The 21,505-nt window shown below is 43.5% G+C and overlaps 1 protein-coding gene and 1 long non-coding RNA gene across 6 annotated transcripts in view; one reads left to right on the top strand and one right to left on the bottom strand.

The window, feature by feature from the left end:
• The window catches only part of Traf5 (TNF receptor associated factor 5), a 45,263-nt gene that overhangs the window by 14,491 nt on the left and 9,267 nt on the right, over positions 1-21,505 (top strand). For 4 of the 5 annotated variants that reach the window (XM_074048386.1, XM_074048382.1, XM_074048383.1 and 1 more), the window contains 8 exons: positions 10,217-10,435; positions 11,828-11,885; positions 14,253-14,354; positions 15,600-15,695; positions 16,844-17,008; positions 17,640-17,717; positions 18,032-18,106; positions 21,442-21,505. The exon at positions 21,442-21,505 is cut by the window's right edge and continues 29 nt beyond it. In XM_074048386.1, coding sequence (XP_073904487.1) covers positions 10,218-10,435; positions 11,828-11,885; positions 14,253-14,354; positions 15,600-15,695; positions 16,844-17,008; positions 17,640-17,717; positions 18,032-18,106; positions 21,442-21,505 — 856 coding nt within the window. In that variant the 5' untranslated portion in view covers position 10,217. The remainder of the gene's footprint in view (positions 1-10,216; positions 10,436-11,827; positions 11,886-14,252; positions 14,355-15,599; positions 15,696-16,843; positions 17,009-17,639; positions 17,718-18,031; positions 18,107-21,441) is intronic. The other variant, XM_074048385.1, reaches the window with a different exon arrangement.
• LOC141413947 (uncharacterized) overlaps positions 18,296-21,505 on the bottom strand; it is a 15,132-nt gene continuing 11,922 nt past the window's right edge. Inside the window, exons 2-3 of the long non-coding RNA XR_012439001.1 lie at positions 20,764-20,849; positions 18,296-20,577 (exon numbers count right to left, since the gene is read on the bottom strand). This is a non-coding gene — a long non-coding RNA (uncharacterized lncRNA). The remainder of the gene's footprint in view (positions 20,578-20,763; positions 20,850-21,505) is intronic.

The raw sequence follows: 21,505 nt of genomic DNA, 5'->3' as shown, positions 1-21,505 counted from the left end.
AGGGTAATCCTAACCCATTCCTGGTTCCTAAACTTGGATTCCAGTTCTCAATCATGAAGGCTTACATGGTGTTCATGGCCCTGCATCCAGCAGCCCTTTTGTACTGTGGTCTCACATTAGTCCCCAGTGTCTTTCTTTGCCAAATGTTGATTGAGTGCTCTGAGCCAGGCATGACCAACTTTGAGGGTCTGAAGATGGGCCTCTCTCGGGAAGTAGCGAGACAGTGAGGACTGTCAGAGTTGGAGCTGGGGAAGAGGCCTAGGGAGAAGCTTTTGTGCAAGAAGATCAGTAGTGCTTGCTTTGCTTTCCTTTTTTTTTTTTTTTTTCCTCTTGGTTTAAGTTCTGAGAGAAAATCTACAAGTTCTTTTGGATGCCTTAAAAGTGTCACAGGTAGACTCTGGATGGTTTTGACACTGAGAGAGTGTCCCCTCAAAGGCTTCCCTATAAGTGAGCCTGACCTAAGTGAACAGCAGCCTCGTGGGTAGGCAGACGGTGGGCAGAGATGCCCTTCAACTGTTGCACCCACTTCTCTTCACCAGGACTGTCTGCTACACTGCCAAGAAAATGAGGAACCAGAGGTTTCCTGACAACGTGCAGAGAAATCACACTTCTCTTCAGAGAGATTAAAAACAGACCCATGTCATTCTTTGGCCTGTAGTTGCATCTTATCTATCTGTTGTGGTGTTGCCTGGTCTTGGCTTGGTCTCCCTGCCCTATTAGGCCCCATGTAAAATGGCTTCATTACTTCTCTAAGGCCCTTCCTCTTTGTCTAAGCTGCCTGGTTAAATTTCAATAAAACTAGTTTCTCCCTAAGGTCATGTAGAGGGTTTTTATTATTTTTAGCTATGGGAACAACCTGCCCAGCATTGGAGAGGCAGAAAAGGTGCAGAGCTGAGCAGCTGTGCATAGGGGCTGCCTCTTCAGTCTCAGAGGAAATATTGCTGGCTGTCTCATACAGAAGCTTTGGAACAACTTTGAGCCTGTTTCAGTTCTCCCTTGTGCCTTGGGAATCATAAAAGCCACAAAGTGCTTTTCCCCCCCTCCTTCTATTTTTACTTTTCTGGTAGTAACTGTTCTTTCTGGGAAAGCAGACTCATCACAGGTCTCTGGACATGACCTTGAGCAGGAGATGCCTATCCGCCTAGCAGGTGAGCATCGGGCATCTGAGTCAGGGCTGTTCTCTTCTAGGATACTTACCGGGCCCAGGTTCCAGAACCTCCTTGGGTCACTGCACCTTTTCCTTATCACAATCCACCTTGGGTGGGTTTGGGGAATGACATGTCTGCACTCTCCTCATATTGCTGAATGTGGGTGTTGAGGAGTAAGCTTCTTACACTCCCAGCAAGGCCTGAGTATTGCTGAGAAGTGGACAGTGTGCCATCTAGCAGTCATCCATGGCTGGGCAACTTCCATTGGCCAATGCAGTGTTGCTCCCTAATTACCCATGACTTAAAACCTATCCTGGGGCACATGGCCAGCCTTTGTGCCCCTACCTCATCACCCACTCTGTTTCACCTCCCTAAGAAAGCACCTCTCTTGACTGTCCAGCTCTTAGTGACTCTCCCTTCCAAAGGATCCTCGTGGAAAGACCAGGAGCCTGTCCCCTGACCCCCAAAATCCTCCCAGGTACCCCAGTACTCAACAACAGCCCTGGACCCTATGTACTTACCTAATCTCGTTATTAAGAGTGAGAATCTTCGTCACAGAAGGGTCACAGAAGGCTCCAGAGGAATTTCTTGGAAGAAGAGGTGCCAACGAAACCACACACAGGTGTGATATAGAGATTGTGCTCCAGCAATGGGTATGACTAGGAGAACCGACAACAGGCTGCAGTTCTAGTGTCAAGGAGTCCTCCCCTCCCCTGCTCTTTACTGGGCTTATCTTTCCTAATCTGATCTTCCAGGCACAGATGAAACCTATTATATCAAACACCATCACTAAACAAGAAAATTATTTATAAAGTGATGTTTTTAATTCTTTAGGCATGGTTTTTGGATTGGTGGAGTGGCTCAAGCTAGGCTTGCTTAGCAAGCATGAGGCCCTAAGTTCAAATGCAAGTACCACCAAAAGAAGAAAGAAAAGTCATGATTTTTGTTGTTTAGTTGGCAACAAAGCCCTTTACCAGGACTTCCTGGTGTTCCTACATGTAATATCCTGTCTTTTTTAAAAATTAAAGTGAACTTCACATAACATAACATTAACTATCTAAAAATGTGCATGATATATAGTCCGTTCACAATGTTGTACAATCCTTGAGGAATTTTTAAGATCAATCCTTGATATTACAAAGGAGACACGGCCATTCCTAGGAATCATGTAATTTACTGATAATTTATATAGTATGATAAATTATATAATTCTGACAAACCATGATTTATTTTGATAAAAGAGGTCAGCTGGCTGGGCACCAGTGGCTCACACCTATAATCCTAGCTACTCAGGAGGCAGAGATCAAGAGGAGCATGGTTCAACGCCAGCCTGGGCAAATAGTTCATGAGCACCTATTTTGAAAAAATCCTTCACAAAAAAAGGGCTAGTGGAGTGGCTCAAGGTGTAGGCCCTGAGTTCAAACCCCAGCACCACAAAAAAGAAAAAAAAAAGAAGTCAGCTGGTCTGACTCACCCCATTCTGCTAAGATGTTCCAGAAGGCATCTGAACTTGAGAGGTCTCCTACCCCTGCCTTTGGTTTCCCTCTTTTCTCCTGTCTCACTGTCATCATTTACCATCCTCCCCTGGAACCTGGCATTGTTCTCTCCTCTCCTCTGTCTCACCCCTCCTTAGAAGTGCTAATCAATTTCCAAACCTATGCATTCTACCTCAGAAATGCTTCGCAGATGTGGGCTGCCTGCCTTGGATCTGGCAAAGCTGTCACCCCCTTTGCTTTATTGTAGTAGTGTAAAATTCCTAGGGTACCACCCTCCATTTTGTCATCCCTGGAAAGATCAAACCACAGGGTAAAATGGGAAATTCATGGCTATAGCGTTCATTCAGGGTTCCTCACCCTGTCTGCGCACTAGTACCTCACAGGCCTTTCCGGGTGTTTCTGACAATTCTGCAAGAATCTGTGCACAGGCTATGGAAAAGCTGGGAAGCCAAGAGGAGATTCAGAGAGTTGAGACAGAGCAGAAAGCTGCACCCCTCTACAGTGAAGACAAGGAGGGGACAGTGGTTGGTAGTTCTGCAGCTGAGGGGATGGGAGCTGTCCTGGGCTGGTGTGGCAGGAACTTGTGCACAGAGAGGGGCCATCTGGCAGTGGTTAGAACCACGGAGGAAACCAGGTCACCTCAAGATGCTGCCCAGCCCTCTGGGATCAGGGAGAAGTCCCCAGGCTTCTTCCTCTCACTTCTGTCTCCTTCCATGGCCGTTCATTGGCTGAACCCAGCCAGAAGCAAGGGAACCTGGAGGGAACCTGGGGAACAAGATTTGTGGGGTCAACAAGGTACAGAACCTGGTAGAGTGAGAAAATAGAGTGGACCTAGCAGGCAGCAAATGACTCAGCTGTTCCTTTATGTCCCCTCTGGCAACAGTTAACTATTAACCATTGTAGAACTTTTATAAAACCCTTTGGGAAATTCTTTCATGTCTTTCATCTAGGAAATTCACCTTCTTCCAGATCAGCTGACATGCTTTCTTCTCTGTGAAATCAGTAGACTTCAGAAAATGTTTGCTATGCCTCATCTCAGCACCAACAGTCCTTTGTATAAGTCTCTCTTTGGTGGCACCTGCCACCAGAATATTGTAATTTATCAACTTTGCATGCCTGGTTTCCTTTGCCCTTGGAGGGCTTCGAGGGCGGTCGCATGTCATAGGCCACTGCAGTCTCAGGACCTAACAGAGGATGCGGTACTTACTCTGTCACTTCGAGAATGGGTAGACCAATGGGCCAACAGTGGGCAGGCAGTAGAGTGGTGTCTCCTCCAAGGTTTCATAGCTGGTGAAGGACCAGGCAGAAATGGAGCCAAGCTCTCTGGTCCTGTGCCCTCTTCCCTTTGCAATGGCCGTCATAGTGACCAGTAATTTTCCAAGATCAGAACTTGAAAACCATGGAGATATACATGGTCCCTGGGCTCATATCTTAGGAACAATAACATAGTATATAAAAAAATACCCAAATTTTCACAACCTCTATGAGTCTAAACAGGGTGGTATAGGCAGACAGACAAGGGCCTACATTTCTTTGTTAAACCTGAGACTAAACCAAGACACATGTCCTTTTCGTTTTAGGTAAAGGTAAAGTGCATGCTGCTTCAAAATGTGAGACTATTTTTTATATGTTCCCTAGAAATGAGTCAGAAGAAATATGTGTGGTAGCTGACACCTATAATCCTATCTACTTCGGAGGTAGAGGTCAGGAGAATTGAGGTTCAAGACCAACCAGGCAAAGAGTAGTGAAACCTTCTATCCCAACAAATAAAATAGGTGTGGTGGTACATTCTGTAATCCCAGCTACGTGGGAGGCATAAGTAGGAGGATCTTGGTTCAAGGCCGGCCCTAGAAAACCATCAGACCCTATGAAAAAAAACAAAAACAAAAACAAAACCCTAAAGCAAAAAAGGCTAGGAACATTGCTCAAGTGGTCGAGCATCTGCCTACCAAGCACAAGGCTCTGAGTTCAAACTTCAGCACTGCCAAAAAAAAAATTAAATTGTGACATCCACAGCTTTCCTTTGGAATTTCTAAAAAAGTCTCCCAGCAAAGATACACCTGTTTCTGAAACAAAACAATGGTGTTTCAAAGAAAGTAGGAGTTTTTAGGGAGTGGCTGGCTGAGATCTTCTGTGTTTCCTGGCATGGTCTAATAACTCCTCAACAGGCGAATCATGGTGTGCATGCCACCACGGGCAAGAATGAGACACTGTTGACTGCAGAAAGGTGACGCACAAGCTCTGTTATTAGTGGGTGTGGTGATGGTTTTCTTTTTTGTCGGAACTGAACCACTTTGCTGTTCCTGTTACATAAGCCTGCTACACAGAGGGGAAGATTTATATAAAGTGCAGTGCTTCCCCATGAAGTAGCTGCCTCCAATGAGGCACTGCCTCCAGTGCCAGCGGGAAAAGTCTAATCCATTAGAGAGAGACGCATCTGTCGTTCTATTGTTGGGTCCTCTGATGGCTGAGCAGAGTGGGCAGAGCCTGAGGAAGCCTGGGAGGAAGGAGCAGGACCCTGCTCTGAGAGTCAGCATCTGAAGTCCCTGTCTTACAACTGGACACAACTGATGAGTTTTCAAAATGTGTAATGCGATTAAAAACCCGATTTCATAAAAGCAGTTGTTGGATAAGACAATAGATGGTGAACAAGGTCGGTAGGTGCCCTGCATTCAGCAGGCCTGGGAAATACACACTGTGGGTGGGGAGAGGAGGGAGCAGGCTTGCAGTCCTCAAGCCTGCCCTGAATGCACAGCATCCAGTGTCTGAGAGTCACAGTGGCAAGATCCAGCAGTAGGCTAACAAAACTGTGCTTCCCAGAGTGAGTCCGAGGCTTCCCTAGGGTGCCCAGAGCACCTCTTACTGGGAAAGCATTACTGAGCGCTTTCTAACTTCAGGTGTGCCCAGGTAAGAGCCACCTGTGTGCATCTTCTCCCACCTGGAGTTCAGTGACCTCTTGCATTAGTACCTGGAGAGCAGCCATGGTGGGTGTATGTAACCACAGACGCTGGCGAATGCTGCAGACTCTTCCCCAGAGGGCAGACTGTTAAACATGTACTAGCACAACCCTCCCTGGGGATGCCTGACAACTTTCAGGGGCTCTGCATGGTCAAAACCATTTTCAACCCAGGGTGGTGGGTCACCCCTAGGGAGGTGGAGATCAGGAGGATCAAAGTTTGAGGCCAGTCCAGGCAAACGTTAGTGAGACCCCAGTCTCGACCAATAGCTGGGTGCGATGGTGCAAATAGGAGGCTCACAGTCTAGGCCAGGAGGGGGTGGCTCCAGTGGTAGAGTTCCTGCCTCGAGAGCTCAAGGCCCTGAGTTCAAACCCTGTTACTGCCAAACCAAAACACCAACTATTCTCAAACTAACACATCATCTGCCACTTTTGCTCTTCTTTCACAAATTCGGAGGTGTTTTCCAGGAGCTGTGTGAGGTGTGAGGCTGCAGAAGACTGAATGCAAGAGCAGATCTAAGAATTCAGCTGTGTGCTATTATGCCAGATTTTAAAGAGATGTGCAAAAACGTAAACCAGTGCCAACCTACTTACTGGTTTTTTTTTAATTTGAGAAAATGGTTATTTTTCTTTAAAATATTATTTATGTTAACATATAACTGGCTTATTATGTTAAATTAACATTGGAATGTTTTAAAATTCTTCAGTCTTACTCTCAAATATGTTAAAAAGCAATAGATATAATTCACACACAAAAAAGATTTTATTTTAGAGCATTGTTAGGTTCACAGAAAAACTGAGCGGAAGTCTAGCTTATCAGTTCTGTCATTGATCATGCATTTGGTGTCATATCTAAAAAGTCGTTGCCAAACCCAAGTTCATTCTAGATTTTTCTCCTAAGCTATATGGACATTCAGGGCCAATCATGGTGGTGTATGCCTGTAATCCCAGATACTGAGCAGGTAGAGGTAAAAGACTCACAGTCCAAGCTGTATAGTTTTGTGTTTTACATTTATGTCTGTGATCCATTTTAAGTTAATCTCTGTGAAGGATGTAAGATCTGTGTCTAGATTCATTTTTTGCAGGTGGATATCCAGTTGTTCCCACACCATTTCTTGAAAGCACTTCACTCCATTGTACAATACTGCCTTTTGCTTTGTCCAAGGTCACTTAACTGCATTTAGGTGGGTCTATTTCTGGGCTCTCTATTCTGTTCTATGAGTCGGTGTGTCTGTTCTTTGCCAGTACTCCAGTGTGTTTATTACTGTAGCTTTATAATAGATTTTGCTTTGGGTACTGTCAGTCTCTGTTCTTCTCCTTCAATATTGTGTAGACTATCCTGGGCCTTTAAGTCCTCAGTTTTTAAGGGTATTGTCTTTGTTTGCACTACTACACCTCAGATCAGGTAATTTATAAAGAACGGAAGTGTATTTTTCAAAGTTCTGGAGGCCTGGAAGTCCTAGGTCAAGGCACCCGGCAAGCTCCTTGTGCCTGGTGAAGGCTGTTCTGATCCCAAGATGATGTCTTATAGCTGTTAGAAAATCAGAAGGGCAAAAGCAGTAGTTTTCTGCCCTTATGACTTAATCACCTCTTTTTTTTTTTCTCTTTTTAAGACAAGGTTTCACTACGTAGCCAGGCTAGCCTTGAACTCATGATCCTCCTGCCTCAGGCTCCCATGTGTGACTGCTGGGATTGCAGGAATGCACCCAGCTTAATCACCTCTTAAAAGCTCCACATCTTAATACTACCACATTGGATCTTGGATTCCAACACAGGAATTTGGGGAGACACATATTCAAGCCATAGCATGTTAAAAGGGGAGGGTTCCTTCGACCAAAAACCTTGAGCACTGCTCTTGTAGAAAAAGATGGACATACATACAGACAAAGACAGTACAGTCTTATTCTGGCAGAGAGACAGGTGGAGTGGAGGGAAACTGAGTTGAGTTTTGCACACACCCTTGCCTTGTTCTAGGGGTTGAATGAACCTGTGGCGTGGGGTCCATCTCTGAAAGCCCATATTAGATGCTGTGTGACACAGACATGAGCCTGGTCTCAGGAGAGAATCCCAAAGGGGCATAGATGGCATAAGGTCACAAGATGTGAAGTGTCAGCTGTCCTTGGGACTAGAGCCTACAGGGCATTTTAGGCCAATGTTAAATTGGTTTTTCCAGTTCTCGGAAAGAAAGGTGGGTCTTGGTCTTTGGGGTTGTGTGTGAACATCATATGCTGTGCCTTCACCTTCACAATTCAAATTGTGTTAAATCCCAAGGGCAAGCCATATTGAAAGAGGAACAATCACATCTCACACTGCTCACCGACCCGACCGCCCTTGAGGTTTTGCAGGAAACACATGCAGAAAGGAAGGGGTGGGGCTTTGGTCTCAGACCTCAGGAATGGAAAAAAATCCCCATCCTGTCAGGCTCCTTTGGGGACAAAGATTATTTGCCCAAAGAGACCCATTGCTTCCTCTGCTCCATTCTTGCACACCACATCCCAGACTCCAAGCAGTCCAACAGGGTCAGAGGCCAGAAGGTGACCTAAGTAGAGCTGGGGACAAGTAAGGCCATGCATCTCTCACCCAGCTGTCAGGCCATGCAGAGCTTCCCAGGCCCAGATAAGCTCACCAGCTGCAGGAGAGCCATGAAGATCTCAAGCAGCCAGACCAAAGGAGTCTGCAGGCCAAGCTTTTCTGACCCTGGCCACGTGGAAGGATAGCATCCCGAGAGACCACCCTGGAAGATCCCCTTATGCAACCATTTGCAAGACTCCATACTAACCATTTGCGCCAAATACTGTGCCCCAGAGTCACAACCTTCCTGCTGGGGAGGCAGGCTGCTCTTAACCTGGGGACCAGGTATATTCAGAAGGTCAGGTGTGCGGACTTTTTGTGGGGAACAGGTCTAGAGTTTTCACCACATTTTCAAAGGTAGGAAGAAGTCTACATTAATACATGCTGTATTAGAAGTCAACATTAATACAGCCGCACTGTAGAGGGTTTTTGTTTTTCTGAAAAATCCATTCCAAAACATTAATTCAACAAATAGCTGAGTTCTCCATACCAGGTGCCGTGCTGGGGGTGGCGATGCAAAGATGAGCAAGACCAGATGTGTCTTGTGTGTCTCTGAGGGACGCAGACATAAATCACATCATCACACAAGTGCATGTCTTATTGCAAGCCAAATATTGCTCTGGAGGAAAGGAACCTAGTGATATGAGTCAGTGCATGTTTGGGTTTTGTTTTTATATATGTATTTATTTTTGAATTGGTAAGAAATTCATGTTTAAAAATTCAACAGGATTATCTAATGAAAAATCTTCCCCCTCACCCACCCATATTCCCAGCTGCTCTCTGAAAGTCACATGCATGTTTTACAGACTGGTGGGTAAACCAGGAGGAGGAAAGCAAGCTTACCTGGAGATATCACACTCAAAATGACAGTTTGAAGCATAAGTGTGAGATAGCTATGTGAGGAAGACTGGAAGGGGATGGGGGCACACTCCAGACAAGCAACAGCTTGTGCAAAGCCTCTGTGGTGAGAGAGATCATGCTGTATTGGAAGAATGAACAGAGCCCGTATGGCTAGAGTGCAGAAAGCAAGGGGTGAGAGAGGTCCAGAATACTGCTGGGTGGGGAGGATAGAGGCTCGTTGCCTGTTTAGCATTCAAGACTTCTTCCTAGATCTCAGGGAAGCTAATGAAAGATGAATCCTACTAGCATTTAGAAAATATCACCCTGGCTATGTAACATGGAGAAAGGATTGGATGCGAAAGGAGTTAGAAGCTCCTTATTTAGTTTTAAGGGAGAAATGATGCAGTTTGGTACTTGTTTTAGTTTGGGTTGCTGTCTGTAACCAGGTAACATAGACCAAGTGGCTAAAAAAGAGCAGAAATTTTTTTCTCACAGTTTTGGAGGCTGGAAGTCTGAGATCAGGGTGTCATCATGGATGTGCTGTGGTGAGGGCCTTCTTCTAGGATGCAGATTTATTGTATTACATGGCAGCAAGAGGGGAAGGGAGCTTTCTGGCCTCTTTTATAAGGGCACTAATCTCATTCAGGAGGACTCCACCCACACGGCCTAATACCTCCCAAAGGCCACACCTCCTAATACTATCACCTTGTGGGCTAGGATTTCAACATAAGCATTTGGAGAGACATAAATATTCAAGGAATTGCAGTGGTGGGTAGAGAGAGGAAGAGAGGGAAAGAGGAGAGAGATTGAGCTTGATGAGAAGAAGTGTGTAAGACTTTTTCTTCTGAAAAATTTTAATAAAATATTTAATTCTCTCAATTTTGAAAGAAAAATCCATCACAGTTGCTTATGATGTAGGCAACACCTGACTATGTTTTGATGGGGAAAGAGCTAAAGTCTCATAGAGTCTTGCTAGAAGACACCTGGACCAGCTTCCCCCCACCACCACCCCCAGCCCCTCAAAGTCATCTCACCTTTGAATGCGCCCTCCAGTGGCAGGAAGTTGTAATGGTTATTGAAAAGTCATAACGGAATGACCATATGGGAGGCTCGCTAATTATGAAACAAGCAATGAAACACTTGAGGGCTGTAGTTGTTTGGGTGTTTTCACACTTCGTGTTCCTTCTTTTTCCCTGGCTCCCCAGAATGGCTTCTTCTGAGGAGCAAGGAAGTGCCCCTTGTGGTTTCATCCGCCAAAATTCTGGCAACTCCATTTCCTTGGACTTTGAGCCCAACACTGAGTACCAGTTTGTGGAGCAACTGGAAGAGCGCTACAAGTGTGCCTTCTGCCACTCGGTGCTTCACAACCCCCACCAGACAGGTTGTGGGCACCGCTTCTGCCAGGGCTGCATCCTGTCCTTGAGGTGAGTGGGCAGGGTTTGTGGCTCGGCCACAGGAGACCAGAACCAGCCCAGGCGTTCCTGGAATCTGAGAGCCAGCTGTGACCACTCAACTGTAATCATGGTTTTGGGAATTGCTGTGGTTGGCCATAGAACCACAGATAGGAGTAGCTCTCCCAGAAGCCCCCTGTGAGGGCCTGAAGAGTAATCTTCATTTTTTTTTTTTTTTGCCACTCATTTGTAGATATTCAACTTTTCTTAAAATTCGCACTGTACTTGTCTTGCATGGGAGAGTAAGCCTATAGACATAGTCTGTTGTGGGGAGCTGGATGTTGGGAAGGGCTTGACGGTTCTTTGCCTTGGGGCAGAAGGGCTGTGACATTTACAAGGAACCTGGTTGCCATGGCTGCTGTCTACCCTTGAGCAGCTGTAAAATCTGTTAGCTGGCTTTTGGTCTCTAACAAAATACTTGAGGTAATTCACTTATAAAGGGAAGAGATTTATTTTGGTTCAGTTAGAAGTTTCAGTTCATGATCAGTTGGTTCCACTGTTTTGACCTGTAATGAGGCAGCATATCATGGCGGGAGCACATGGTGGAGCAAAAACACTCCCCTTATCAGCCAGGAAACACAAGAAAGGGAGAGGAAGGGGCATGGGCCCCACCATCCTTTCATGGGCACCCCCCCCAATGACTTCAGGATCGCTCACTAGGCCCAGCCTCTCGAAGGTTCCACCACTTTCCAGCAGCACCACCCGGGGGACCACGTTCTTAATGAATGGGCCTTTGGGACACATTCAACATCCAAACTACAGCAATTCCGGTCACACCGTTTTGAGGGACGAAACCAGAAGAGACATGGAAGCAGGTGTTGGGGGCTTCTATGGGGACAGTAAGGCAGTTATACCCTGCCAGGGTTTGTTCCTGCACCTTCTCCTTCATTTACCTGTTTGTGCATTCAGCATCTGTGTGTGTATTTAGCATCTGTGTGCACATTCAGCACCTGTGTTCTCCAGGCACTTTGCTCACCTGAGCTCAAGTCTATGGAGGTAAAGAGCCAGAGGTACAGTGTGGAACAAAGCCTGATGTCTGCCCTCTAGAATGTCCCAGTCTAAGGAAGAAGACAGATTGTGTCACGGTGTGATAAACAAAGGATGGGGGCATTTAACACTGTCTGGGGAATTCCATGTTTGACTGCATCCAGGAGGATGAATGGGAGTTTCTCTAGCAGACTGAAAGACTGGAGGGTGGGGGGTGACAGAGGGGCACAGGGATGCCTTCTGGGTAGAGGGAACAGCATGTGCAACGACAGGGATGGGCCTGCTCAAGGATGCAGTGTGGCTGGAGTGCTGGGCTGCTCTTGGAAGAACCATTGATGTTAAACACCTAACTGGTTCTATTTTTATTTTTCTCTCCAGAAAATTAAACTCAGTGCCAATCTGCCCTGTAGATAAAGAAGTTATCAAATCTCAGGAGGTAAGAGATTTGGTTTGGATGATGGAGAGGAAGCCAGTCTCCTGGGCCAAACTGATGTTCAGGCTGGAGCAGGAGAGTGGGGAAGGGACAACTTTCTTGGAGTCCATGTTCCTCTCTGTGGGGTCAGGTCAGACCCTCCTCTTGCCACTGTTTGAGGGAGGCTTGTGTGGGTTTTACTGGTCAAACCCCAACCCCAGATCTCTCCTGCCTTCTCTGTACCCCTTTCCTACACTGGCTCCAGCCACCTTGACCTTCTGGAAAAAATGGAGCATTCTGTTTCCTGGAATTCACCTTCTCATCTGGCTAACTGTTAAAACTTCCTCTTATTATTACGTATAATAACAACTGTACTGATACACTTTCACATACATAAACTTTACAGTGTATACGTCAGTGGGTCTTAGTGTATCCACAGAGCTGTGCAGCTATCACACTGCACATGTGATGTGCAGAAAGAAACCCCATGCCCACTGGCAGTCACGGCTCTTCCCCCATCTCCTCTCCCCTTGGATTTGTCCTTGGACATCTCACATAAATGGAATCATGCACTGTGTGGCCTTTTGGGTCTGTGTTCTTTCACTTGGCATAATGTCCTCAAGGTTCTTCCATGTTACAGAATACATCAGTTCTTCACTGGTTTTCATTGCCACAGACCTTTCTGTCATTTGGCTATGACACATACTGTTTGTCCATTCACCAGTCAGTGGACATTTGGGTTGTTCCTACTTCTGGATTGTTGTGAATAATGCCTCTGTAAGTATGCATGTGCAGGTTTTTACGTGGCCCTGTCTTCATTTCTGTTGGGTATATTCCTAAGAGTGGAATTACTGAGTCATATGGCAACTCTATGCTTAAAATTATGAGAACTGCTCAACCGTTCCCCAAGTAAGCGGCACCGTTTCCTACCAGCAATGTATATAGGTCCTAATTTCTCCAAATCCTCAGCAAAAATTGTCATTCTCAGTCTTTCCAATTATAGCCTTCCTTGTGGGCATGAAGTGGTATTTATTTGTGATGTGAATTTGCTTTTTTTTTTTTTTTGCTTTTTCCCTATGGCTGATGATGTTGAGTATCTTTTCATGTGCTGATTGGCTACTTGTATATCTTTTTAGTAGAAATGCCTATTCAGTTCCTTTGCCTATTTTTAAATTGGGTTATTTGTCTCTAATTGTTGAGTTTTAAGAATTCTTTATATATTTTGGATTCAAGCTTCTTATCATATATATGACTTGCAGATATTTTTCTCCCATTCCATGGGTTGTCTTCACTTTCTCAACGGTGTCCTTTGAAGCAGAAAAAGATTTCACTTTGATGAAATCCAATTTTTCTGGGGTTTTTTTTTTTCGGATCTTGATTGCTTATTCTTTTGGTGGTGTATCGAAGAAAACATTGTCTAACTAACCGTCATGACAAAATTTTCTCCCCAAAAACTTCTCTTTAAGTCCAGTTTTCTTCTTCTAACAACCCACTGCAGGATGTTTAAGCTTCATTTCCTCCGGGAGGCTTTCCCTGAGCACCTGGTCCGATGTGCCTGCTCCTTCTGATACTCCTTCTGATGCATTTTTCAGATGCCTCTCAGAGGCTCTGGTGTACACAGTGTCTGTGTCTGTCTGACCCACTAGATCAGGGGTTAGCATATTATAGCATTGGGGCAAATCCAACCTGCCACCTGTTTTTACATTTTTAAATGGTTGAAAAGAATCAAGAGAGAGATGCACAAAAAATTTTTCTATTGTTGCAACTTCTTGTAAACTATTTCAAAATCAAAATTTATTTTAAAAATCAAACAATGTTCTGTGACAAATGAAATTGAATAAAATTCATATTTTATTGTGCATAAATGTTTTATTAGAGCACAGCCATGCTTGTTCATGTAAATATTGTGAATAGCAGAGTTCAAATGCAGCAGCAGATATGATTGTGATGTGGCTTCTTGTAAAGCTGAAAGTATTTACTATCTGAGTCTTTACAGAGAAAGTTTGCCAACTTCTGGTTTGTACTGAAAGAGCAAGTCAGCACAGCTTCAATGACACTCTGATGATTTATTCTGGGATGGGAAGCTGAAAGTGTGGGCATTGGTCATAGCACCTACCACCTGACTTTTGACTGTGTTAGGTCAAGTTCACCATGAGATTCTTGTAGCTGCAGTTTGCTGCATTGAGCATTGAATTAACTGGCTTGTTAGAACTATGTGTCTGAGACAACTTTTTCTTTTAATGTGGTGATGACTGTGATATTTCCATTCCAACCACTGTCTGGAAGTTTCCACCTGACTTTTGAGTTATACTTGAAGACCAAACTAATAATAGCTCCATTTGAATTGCTGTAAAGCATTGGTGTGTGAGACCTATCATGTTTTTCTTTTAGATATTTAAAGATAATTGCTGCAAAAGGGAAGTCCTCAATTTATACGTATATTGCAAAAATGCTCCTGGATGTAATGCCAAGATTATTCTGGGACGATATCAGGTTGGTATTACTCATGACCAATATTTGCCTGTGTCATCCTTCCAGTGACATGCACTAAACCCCTTTACACGTCAGTTCCTGGATAAGCATGGTGGAGGGATCCACTGAGTTGCCCTCAAAGGACTCTCAGGCTAGCAGTACAGTGAGTGGCAGTGCTGCAGCACCCCAAGGTATAAATGAAGAGGTTCATTCTGTATGTAGCACAGGGAGGACATGCTGTGTATGCTAGACCCTAAACTGTGAGTTAGGGATCATTGAGCCAAAGGGTTGTGAGGCAAAACAAACTCTCAAGCAAGGGTGTGTTATTTCGGGAGGCTGTGAAGGATTTGGAGACTTTAATATGGGAGGTAGGCATGACCACAGAAAGACACAATTATAAGGATCCCTCAGCAAAAGCATTTGCTCTGTCTTCTGGTGCTGTGATGTGCAGGCGTTGGCCTACAGGGTGTGTGATCCAAGGCAGATCACACAGACCAGGACTGAGATAGGATGTGGTTTAGGGATGAAGTATTGATATGAAGTGCAAAGAAACAGGTGTAGGGTAAGCATAGGTGAAGGAGAGCTGCATTCCTGTTAAATGAAACTATCTGAGCTGCTTTTTCATGCAGCTGGAGAAGGCTGTTAATGGGCAGCTGCAAATGCAGCCCTGCTTGGCAGACGCCATCAGTCTTGATCACACTACAAGTGACTAAGACTCAGGCATCTCCAGCTTCCAGGGACTGCTTAGAGACTGCTGGAAATTTCCCTCACACCCACACAGTTTGGAACATATATTTCAGATGATTCAGCCTTTATCACGCCTCCAGATCCCCAGGCACTGAGGTAATAAAAGTGCACAATTTCCTAGTTAGCCTAGATTGCTTTGGAGGCTCACAGAACTTTTTTCTTTTCATGTGACTGTCCTTTGCCATTTGCTTTGAGTGGCAGGTCTTAGAGCAAGGCCTCACTTCCAACTTTGTTGTCGCTAAGCATGAAAAGGAAATGGGGCTCAAATGATCTACCAAGTAATTTTAGTAAACAAACCACAGGTTTCTGGAGAACTGGGTCTGGTTTCTTGGTGCCTACTTCCTTTTTATTTCCCCTAATTCCTGTCCCCCTCTCCCTTCTGCGATGATGTGAAGGATCTTACAAGTAGTGGAGTTTTGATGAATATTGGCTGTTTGAGTGAGAGTTGAAGAGTAATATCTATAAATCTTGAGGATATCAATTTTGACTGTTATCACTATTTGCTCTTTACTACCACAGGCCAAGGAAAATAGCTCTAATCTTTATCCTGCTGCAGAAACTGTTCACGCTCTTCCTTCAGAGAGGCAGCTAACTGCTGCTGCCAAAAGCCAGACGGTAAATAGTTTAGGCTGTGCAGGCTATCCAGTCTCTGTCACAACTACTCAGCCCTCCCATGTTAAGGGAAGCAGCCAAAGACAGTATGTGAATGAACAGGCGTCCAATAAAATGGTATTTACAAAGACAAGTAGCAGACCAAACTAGGCCTGTGGGCCTTAGCATGCCAACTCTGAAAGGATCTTGCAGCAAAACAAGTTCACTAAGCTTCTGGTACCTTGTCAGCATTTCAATAACTTGCCATGATCCAGGGGTTTTGGTTGAATTATGCCTGTTTTAAAAATGAACACTGGTGGTACTGATCTCTAGTATTCTGGTTAAGAATATTTCCTGATTCTACAAGTCCGGCCCTTCTCACTTGAACCTGTCAGCCTGTGTTTCCTCTGACTCCTTTTCTTTACCATTTTTGGAACAGCTCTCCCTCTTTTCTTCCTTTATTCAATCAAGATATACCTTTCTCCTTCATTTTTTTTTCCTCTGTCTCATCTGTTACCATATGCTCTGCAGAGACCAGTACAAAGCGCTGGGGGTGGGGGTGGAGAGTGCACAAAAGAAATAAAATTGTCACTGGAGTGTGGCTCAAGTGTTTGAGCACTTTCCTAGTAAGCTCAAGACTCTGAGTTCAATCCCCATACTGCTGCAACAAAATAAGTAAATAAATAAAAAGGCTTATGCTTACATATTTATTTCTGCTCAGCACTAGGGAGCAAATTCAAGGCCAACCTGGGCTACATAGTTCCAGATCAGCCTGGGCTACATAGTGAGACCCTATCTCAAAAAACAAACAAACAAACAAATGTTCTCAAAGAACTGATGAACTAATTGGCAAGCATGAGGGAAATATCCAAGAACTGACCTGTGAATATGAGCAGGTCACTGGGTCATCTAAAACAAATTTGACATATATCCCCTTCTCATCTTCACCTCTCCTCCTAATTCCCACCAACCAAGGCTGGCTGTCATAGCATCCAGTCCAAGTGGCAGAGGCAGTGGGGGACAACATGATAGCTTGGGAGAGGCTGCTGAGTCCCATTGGTCCTGTGCCAGCCTTTCTGCTCAGCTGGCCCTCTATTCTTTCGCCCCTGCTAGGACTTCCAGCCAGCCCCACCTTGTCCCTGGCCCCATAAGCCTGTTGTTGTCTATTGCAGGACCACCTCCAGCAGTGTTCATTTCAATCTGTGCCCTGTTCCAATGAGAACTGTTGGGAAGCAGTGCTCCGAAAAGACCTGAAGGAGCATTTGGGCGCATACTGTCAGTTTCGAGAGGAAAGATGCCTTTACTGCAAAAAGGATGTGGCAGTAATCAATCTGCAGGTAAAATGAGCCAACTCTCTTTATGGGACTCAATTCTCCCTCAGGATCATAGTGAATCAGGTGGGGAATCTGAAACACATTCTGTGTTTACTTATGTATAGAATCAGCTCTAAAGAAGCTTAGCAGAGGGAAATTCTGAGAAGGGTTTAAAGCCTTCTTATTGGCAGGACTCTGTTCACTTGTTAGTGGCAAGTGAAATAGCATTTGAGCACCTACTGTGTATGAGTGTGGAAAGAGGGGTGGGTACAAGACCTGGGTGACAGAGGGGTGACGATAACGGCTATCCTCTGGATTCTGTACTCTAGCTGAAGAGGCAAAATGTCGGCATAAAAAGAGAGCATGGATATCTTTTACCTGTGCCAAAGGAGCCACACTGGTAATTCCCAAGGCTGCCTTCCTGAGTCCTGTGCCCTCTGACCTTTCAGAATAATCAGAATATTGAATTTTTTAATTGAATTTAGTTATCATTGATACCAAGAAAGCAGACATCTTTAATCTTTTTTAGAACTAGGCTAAATTTCCTATGGAGGTCAAGCCACATGACATCTATCCTCAAAGAGACATAAGTGCAATCACTGTGAGGCCAGAAAGAGAGGCCTCAGCATGTCTCATCCCACTTTCTCTGTTTCAGAACCACAAGGAAAACTTGTGTCCTGAGTACCCGGTATCTTGTCCCAACAAGTGTTTGCAGAGTATTCCAAGAACTAAGGTACTAAAAACAATCCTCATTGAAGATTCTACGTAAAGATAAAGTTTAGGCAGTCATTGTGGTGTACGGCTGATAAAATCCCATACTCAAAGGCCTGAGGATTAAATTATCCCCATGATAACTGGTTCTGTTTCCCCTCCCCTTTGCCCTGCAAACTATTCTCAGTGTTCCTCCTACTCTTCCTCACCAGTTTCTCTCCTCCCAGTCGCTCACCTCCTCCCAAGCCCCACTTGGCTCCTTGCTTGCTGCATATATACCAGGCAGTTGGAGAATCAGTGATGGATTACTGTAGCTTGTAGCTGTCTATTTTGTAGGTGAATGAACACCTTGCTGTGTGTCCTGAGACTGAACAGGACTGTCCTTTCAAACACTATGGCTGTACTGTGAAGGTAGGGATGCCTTTTTATTTCTGCCTCTATATTTCATTGTATAATCTGCTTGGTGAGTTGATTCCTTTCAGGATACAGAAGGACATGAAATTCTGAGAACTTTAAGAATATAATATATATTATATATATATATATATATATATACACCTAAAGAAATAGACATATATGTGTATATATATATACATATATACCAATATAACATAGATTTCTTTGAAGGAATTGACCCATGCAGCATGTGGGTTAGCAAGTCCATTATCTGCTGGGCAGACCAGAAATCTGGAAACTCAGATTGGAGTTTCTATGTTGCAGTCTTGAGGAGAAGTGCTTCTTCAGGAAACTTTAGTCTTTACTCTTAAGGCCTTCCACCAATTGGCAAGGTCCACCTACATTACAGAGTGGGTCATCTTTACTTAACGTCAGTTGATTGTCTTAATCACATCTATAAAATATCTTCACTGTAATACCTAGATTAGTTGTGACCAAACAACTAGGCATCATAGCCTAGCCAGGTTGATACATAAAAATAACCATCAGTAATTATTTCTAATTTTGGCTCTATTGCTTCTACCAGGTTTTGGAAACTTCCAGAGTCACTCCTCCCATGATTACAAATCTTGATTTATGGTACCTCTGTATATCACCAAGTATTTTGAAACTAAGTGATTTGAGACTGTGGATATAACTGAGTGACAGAGCCCAGCAGGTGTGAGGCTCTGGGTTGGAGCTCTAGCACTGGGGGGAAAAAAAAGGCATTGCTGAAACAAAGTGATTTGAAATCATGTTTTAAAGTACATTTTACTACTTCTTAAATACTTTTAATTTAAGAATTAAAATACTTTTAATAAATTGTATAAAATAAAAGTTTGATCCTCCCTTCAGGCTTTTAAACAGATTCCCAGGTAGATTAAAGTTTTAGAAATTAACATATAGCATGCTATGTATTATCATTCCATATGTTTTATAAGTCTAAATTACTCTAAAATAGTTCACTTTAAAAATCAGAGCCAGGCATGATGGTACATTCTATAATCCCAGCTACTCAGGAGGTAAGATAGGATTAAAGTTAGTCAGTTGTATCTCAAAAGCAAGCCAGGCATGGTGGAGCACACTTATGATCCCAGCTACTAGGGAGGTAGAGGTAGGAGAATCCCATTCCAAGGCTAGCCTGGCTAGGCTAGCACAAGACCCTAAAAGAAAAATAAGCAAAGCAAAACAGACTGGGATAGAGCAACAAGTACAAGGCCCTGCATTCAATCCTCTGTACCACTAAAAAGATAAAATAAAAAAATCACAAAAATACTAGAAAAAAACAGCAAATTTTTTATTTTAAAACAAAGAAGTGTTTTTTAGGGTTTATTTCTTTGTTTTGGTGGGCCTGGGGTTTGAACTCAAGGCTTCACACTTGCAAACTAGTTATTCTACCACTTGAGGTACACCTCTGGTCCATTTTGCTCTGGTTATTTTGGATCTGGGGTCTCATGAACTATTTGCCTGGGCTAGCCTTGACCCAAGATCTGCCTCCCAAACATCTAGGATTACAGGTGTGAGCCACCACACCCAGCAAAGAAGCATTTTTTTAGGTGACTAACACAGGCCAGAAGCTATCATTTTGATAAGTTTAATTGATCACAAATATTTAAAACTCCTTATGATTTAAAAAATACCATAAAGTTGAATGGCAAACAACAAACTGGAGGGAAATTTTTGTAACAGATGACCAAACCATAAAAGAGACTATTTTTCTTACAATAAATAATTCTTACACGTGAATGGATTGTTCAACTTAACAGAAAAATAGGCAAAGAAATAATATGGTCAATTACAGAAAACAATCTAATTGGCTGATAGATATAAAATGTTCTGTTTCATTCCTAAGTAAATGTAAATTGTAATCAAAGTCTCATTTTTACCATCATACTGACAGATTAAAACATCTTATAATATTCAACTGTTTTGAGGGTAGTTTGGCTATACTTAGGAAAATAAAAAGTGAACTCATGCATTAACTTTGCATTCTGTTAGGAATTTATGTCACAGACATCCTTGCATCAGTATGCAGGCATCACACAATATACAAACACACACACAAAGTATTGTTTGTACAGAAAAAAAATGTGAAAACTAGAAACAATCTGTTAAGCCCATTAATAGAGAATCAACTATATAATTATGTATGTGTATTTTGGAATGCCATACGTTTGATAAACAGAATGAAGTACATGTTTAAAAAATTAAATAATAGCATGTTTTCATTCATGTTAAAATGTGTGTGTTTTTGCTGATTCTGGTGAGTGAGAAGACTGGAGAACTGGGTGTGGAGATGGAGAGAAGGGACCTTTTACCTTTCATTTACATCTTCCTGTATTGTTTGACAGAAGCACATATTTTATTCAAAAACTATTTGAATGATTGAGTAGATAGCTTAGTCATGGAGCATGCGCTTAGCATTCTGGTCAATCCCCAGCATCCCCCTGCCAAAAAAAAAAAAAAATTAGAAGCCTTTAAAAAAAATAGTGAAGAGTGCATAAACTTGTGATTGTCTTAGCTGCAGAAAGGACAGTTTAACTTTAGTGATGAATTGCACTATTGATTTCCACCCTTAAAAGGATCTTTATAGTCAGGCCCAAACTTCCACTGGATTGTATTCTAGAACTTACCTCAGTACCAGAGCTGGGGATGGCTGGGAGAGTTACTCTCAGGAACCTTATTTCAGACATACTGTCACCAAAGGGCCAACCCTAAACTGAAGGGAAATTGGTAATAAATATTTGCTTAGAATAAATGGATCACCTTTGCTTTTACTAGTAATAGAGGCAGTTTGCAACTAAATATTTTAATAATTAGGGGAGATGTAACCATTTCTTCTTGAAAACATAGTCTATGATTTTTAGGGCAACAAACTTACAAGGGCTGAAATTAAAATCAGTTTGCATGCTTTCTGCCCCTGGCAGCAGGGCAGTTATGAGAAGCAGCAAAGAAACACACTTGATGGGGGCGAAAACTGATCCAGGCTTAAAATCAGATAACCCACCAAGGCGATAAGTTGTATGTGGGAATGGCTGAGCAGTGGCAGTGACTACACTTAACTCAAAGTCATGTACTCCCAGGGCAAGGAAGAAAATCATTGCTGAAGATTTCCAAGTTTAGGGTTGCCTCATAGGTACTATAAAATCTTAAAGCTGAGAAAGAGACCTAGTGGAGTCATTTTTCCTGCAGCCCACCTAAAAATGGGTGTATGTTTAAACTATCAAAGTAAGCAAAGTTGCAGAACTCCCTCTCCCTCCCTCAGTTTTGGAGCCTCTCCATGACTGGACTTCTTTTTCTTCATACTGAAGGGTAAGCGGGGGAACCTGCAGGAACATGAGCATTCAGCATTGCGGGACCACATGCTTCTGGTTT

The sequence above is a fragment of the Castor canadensis genome, chromosome 11 (genome assembly GCF_047511655.1).
Source record: "Castor canadensis chromosome 11, mCasCan1.hap1v2, whole genome shotgun sequence".
Classification (NCBI taxonomy): Eukaryota; Metazoa; Chordata; class Mammalia; order Rodentia; family Castoridae; genus Castor; species Castor canadensis.
The sequence above is the reverse complement of the archived record's forward strand: the minus strand, read 5'-3'. Positions and strand labels throughout refer to the sequence as shown.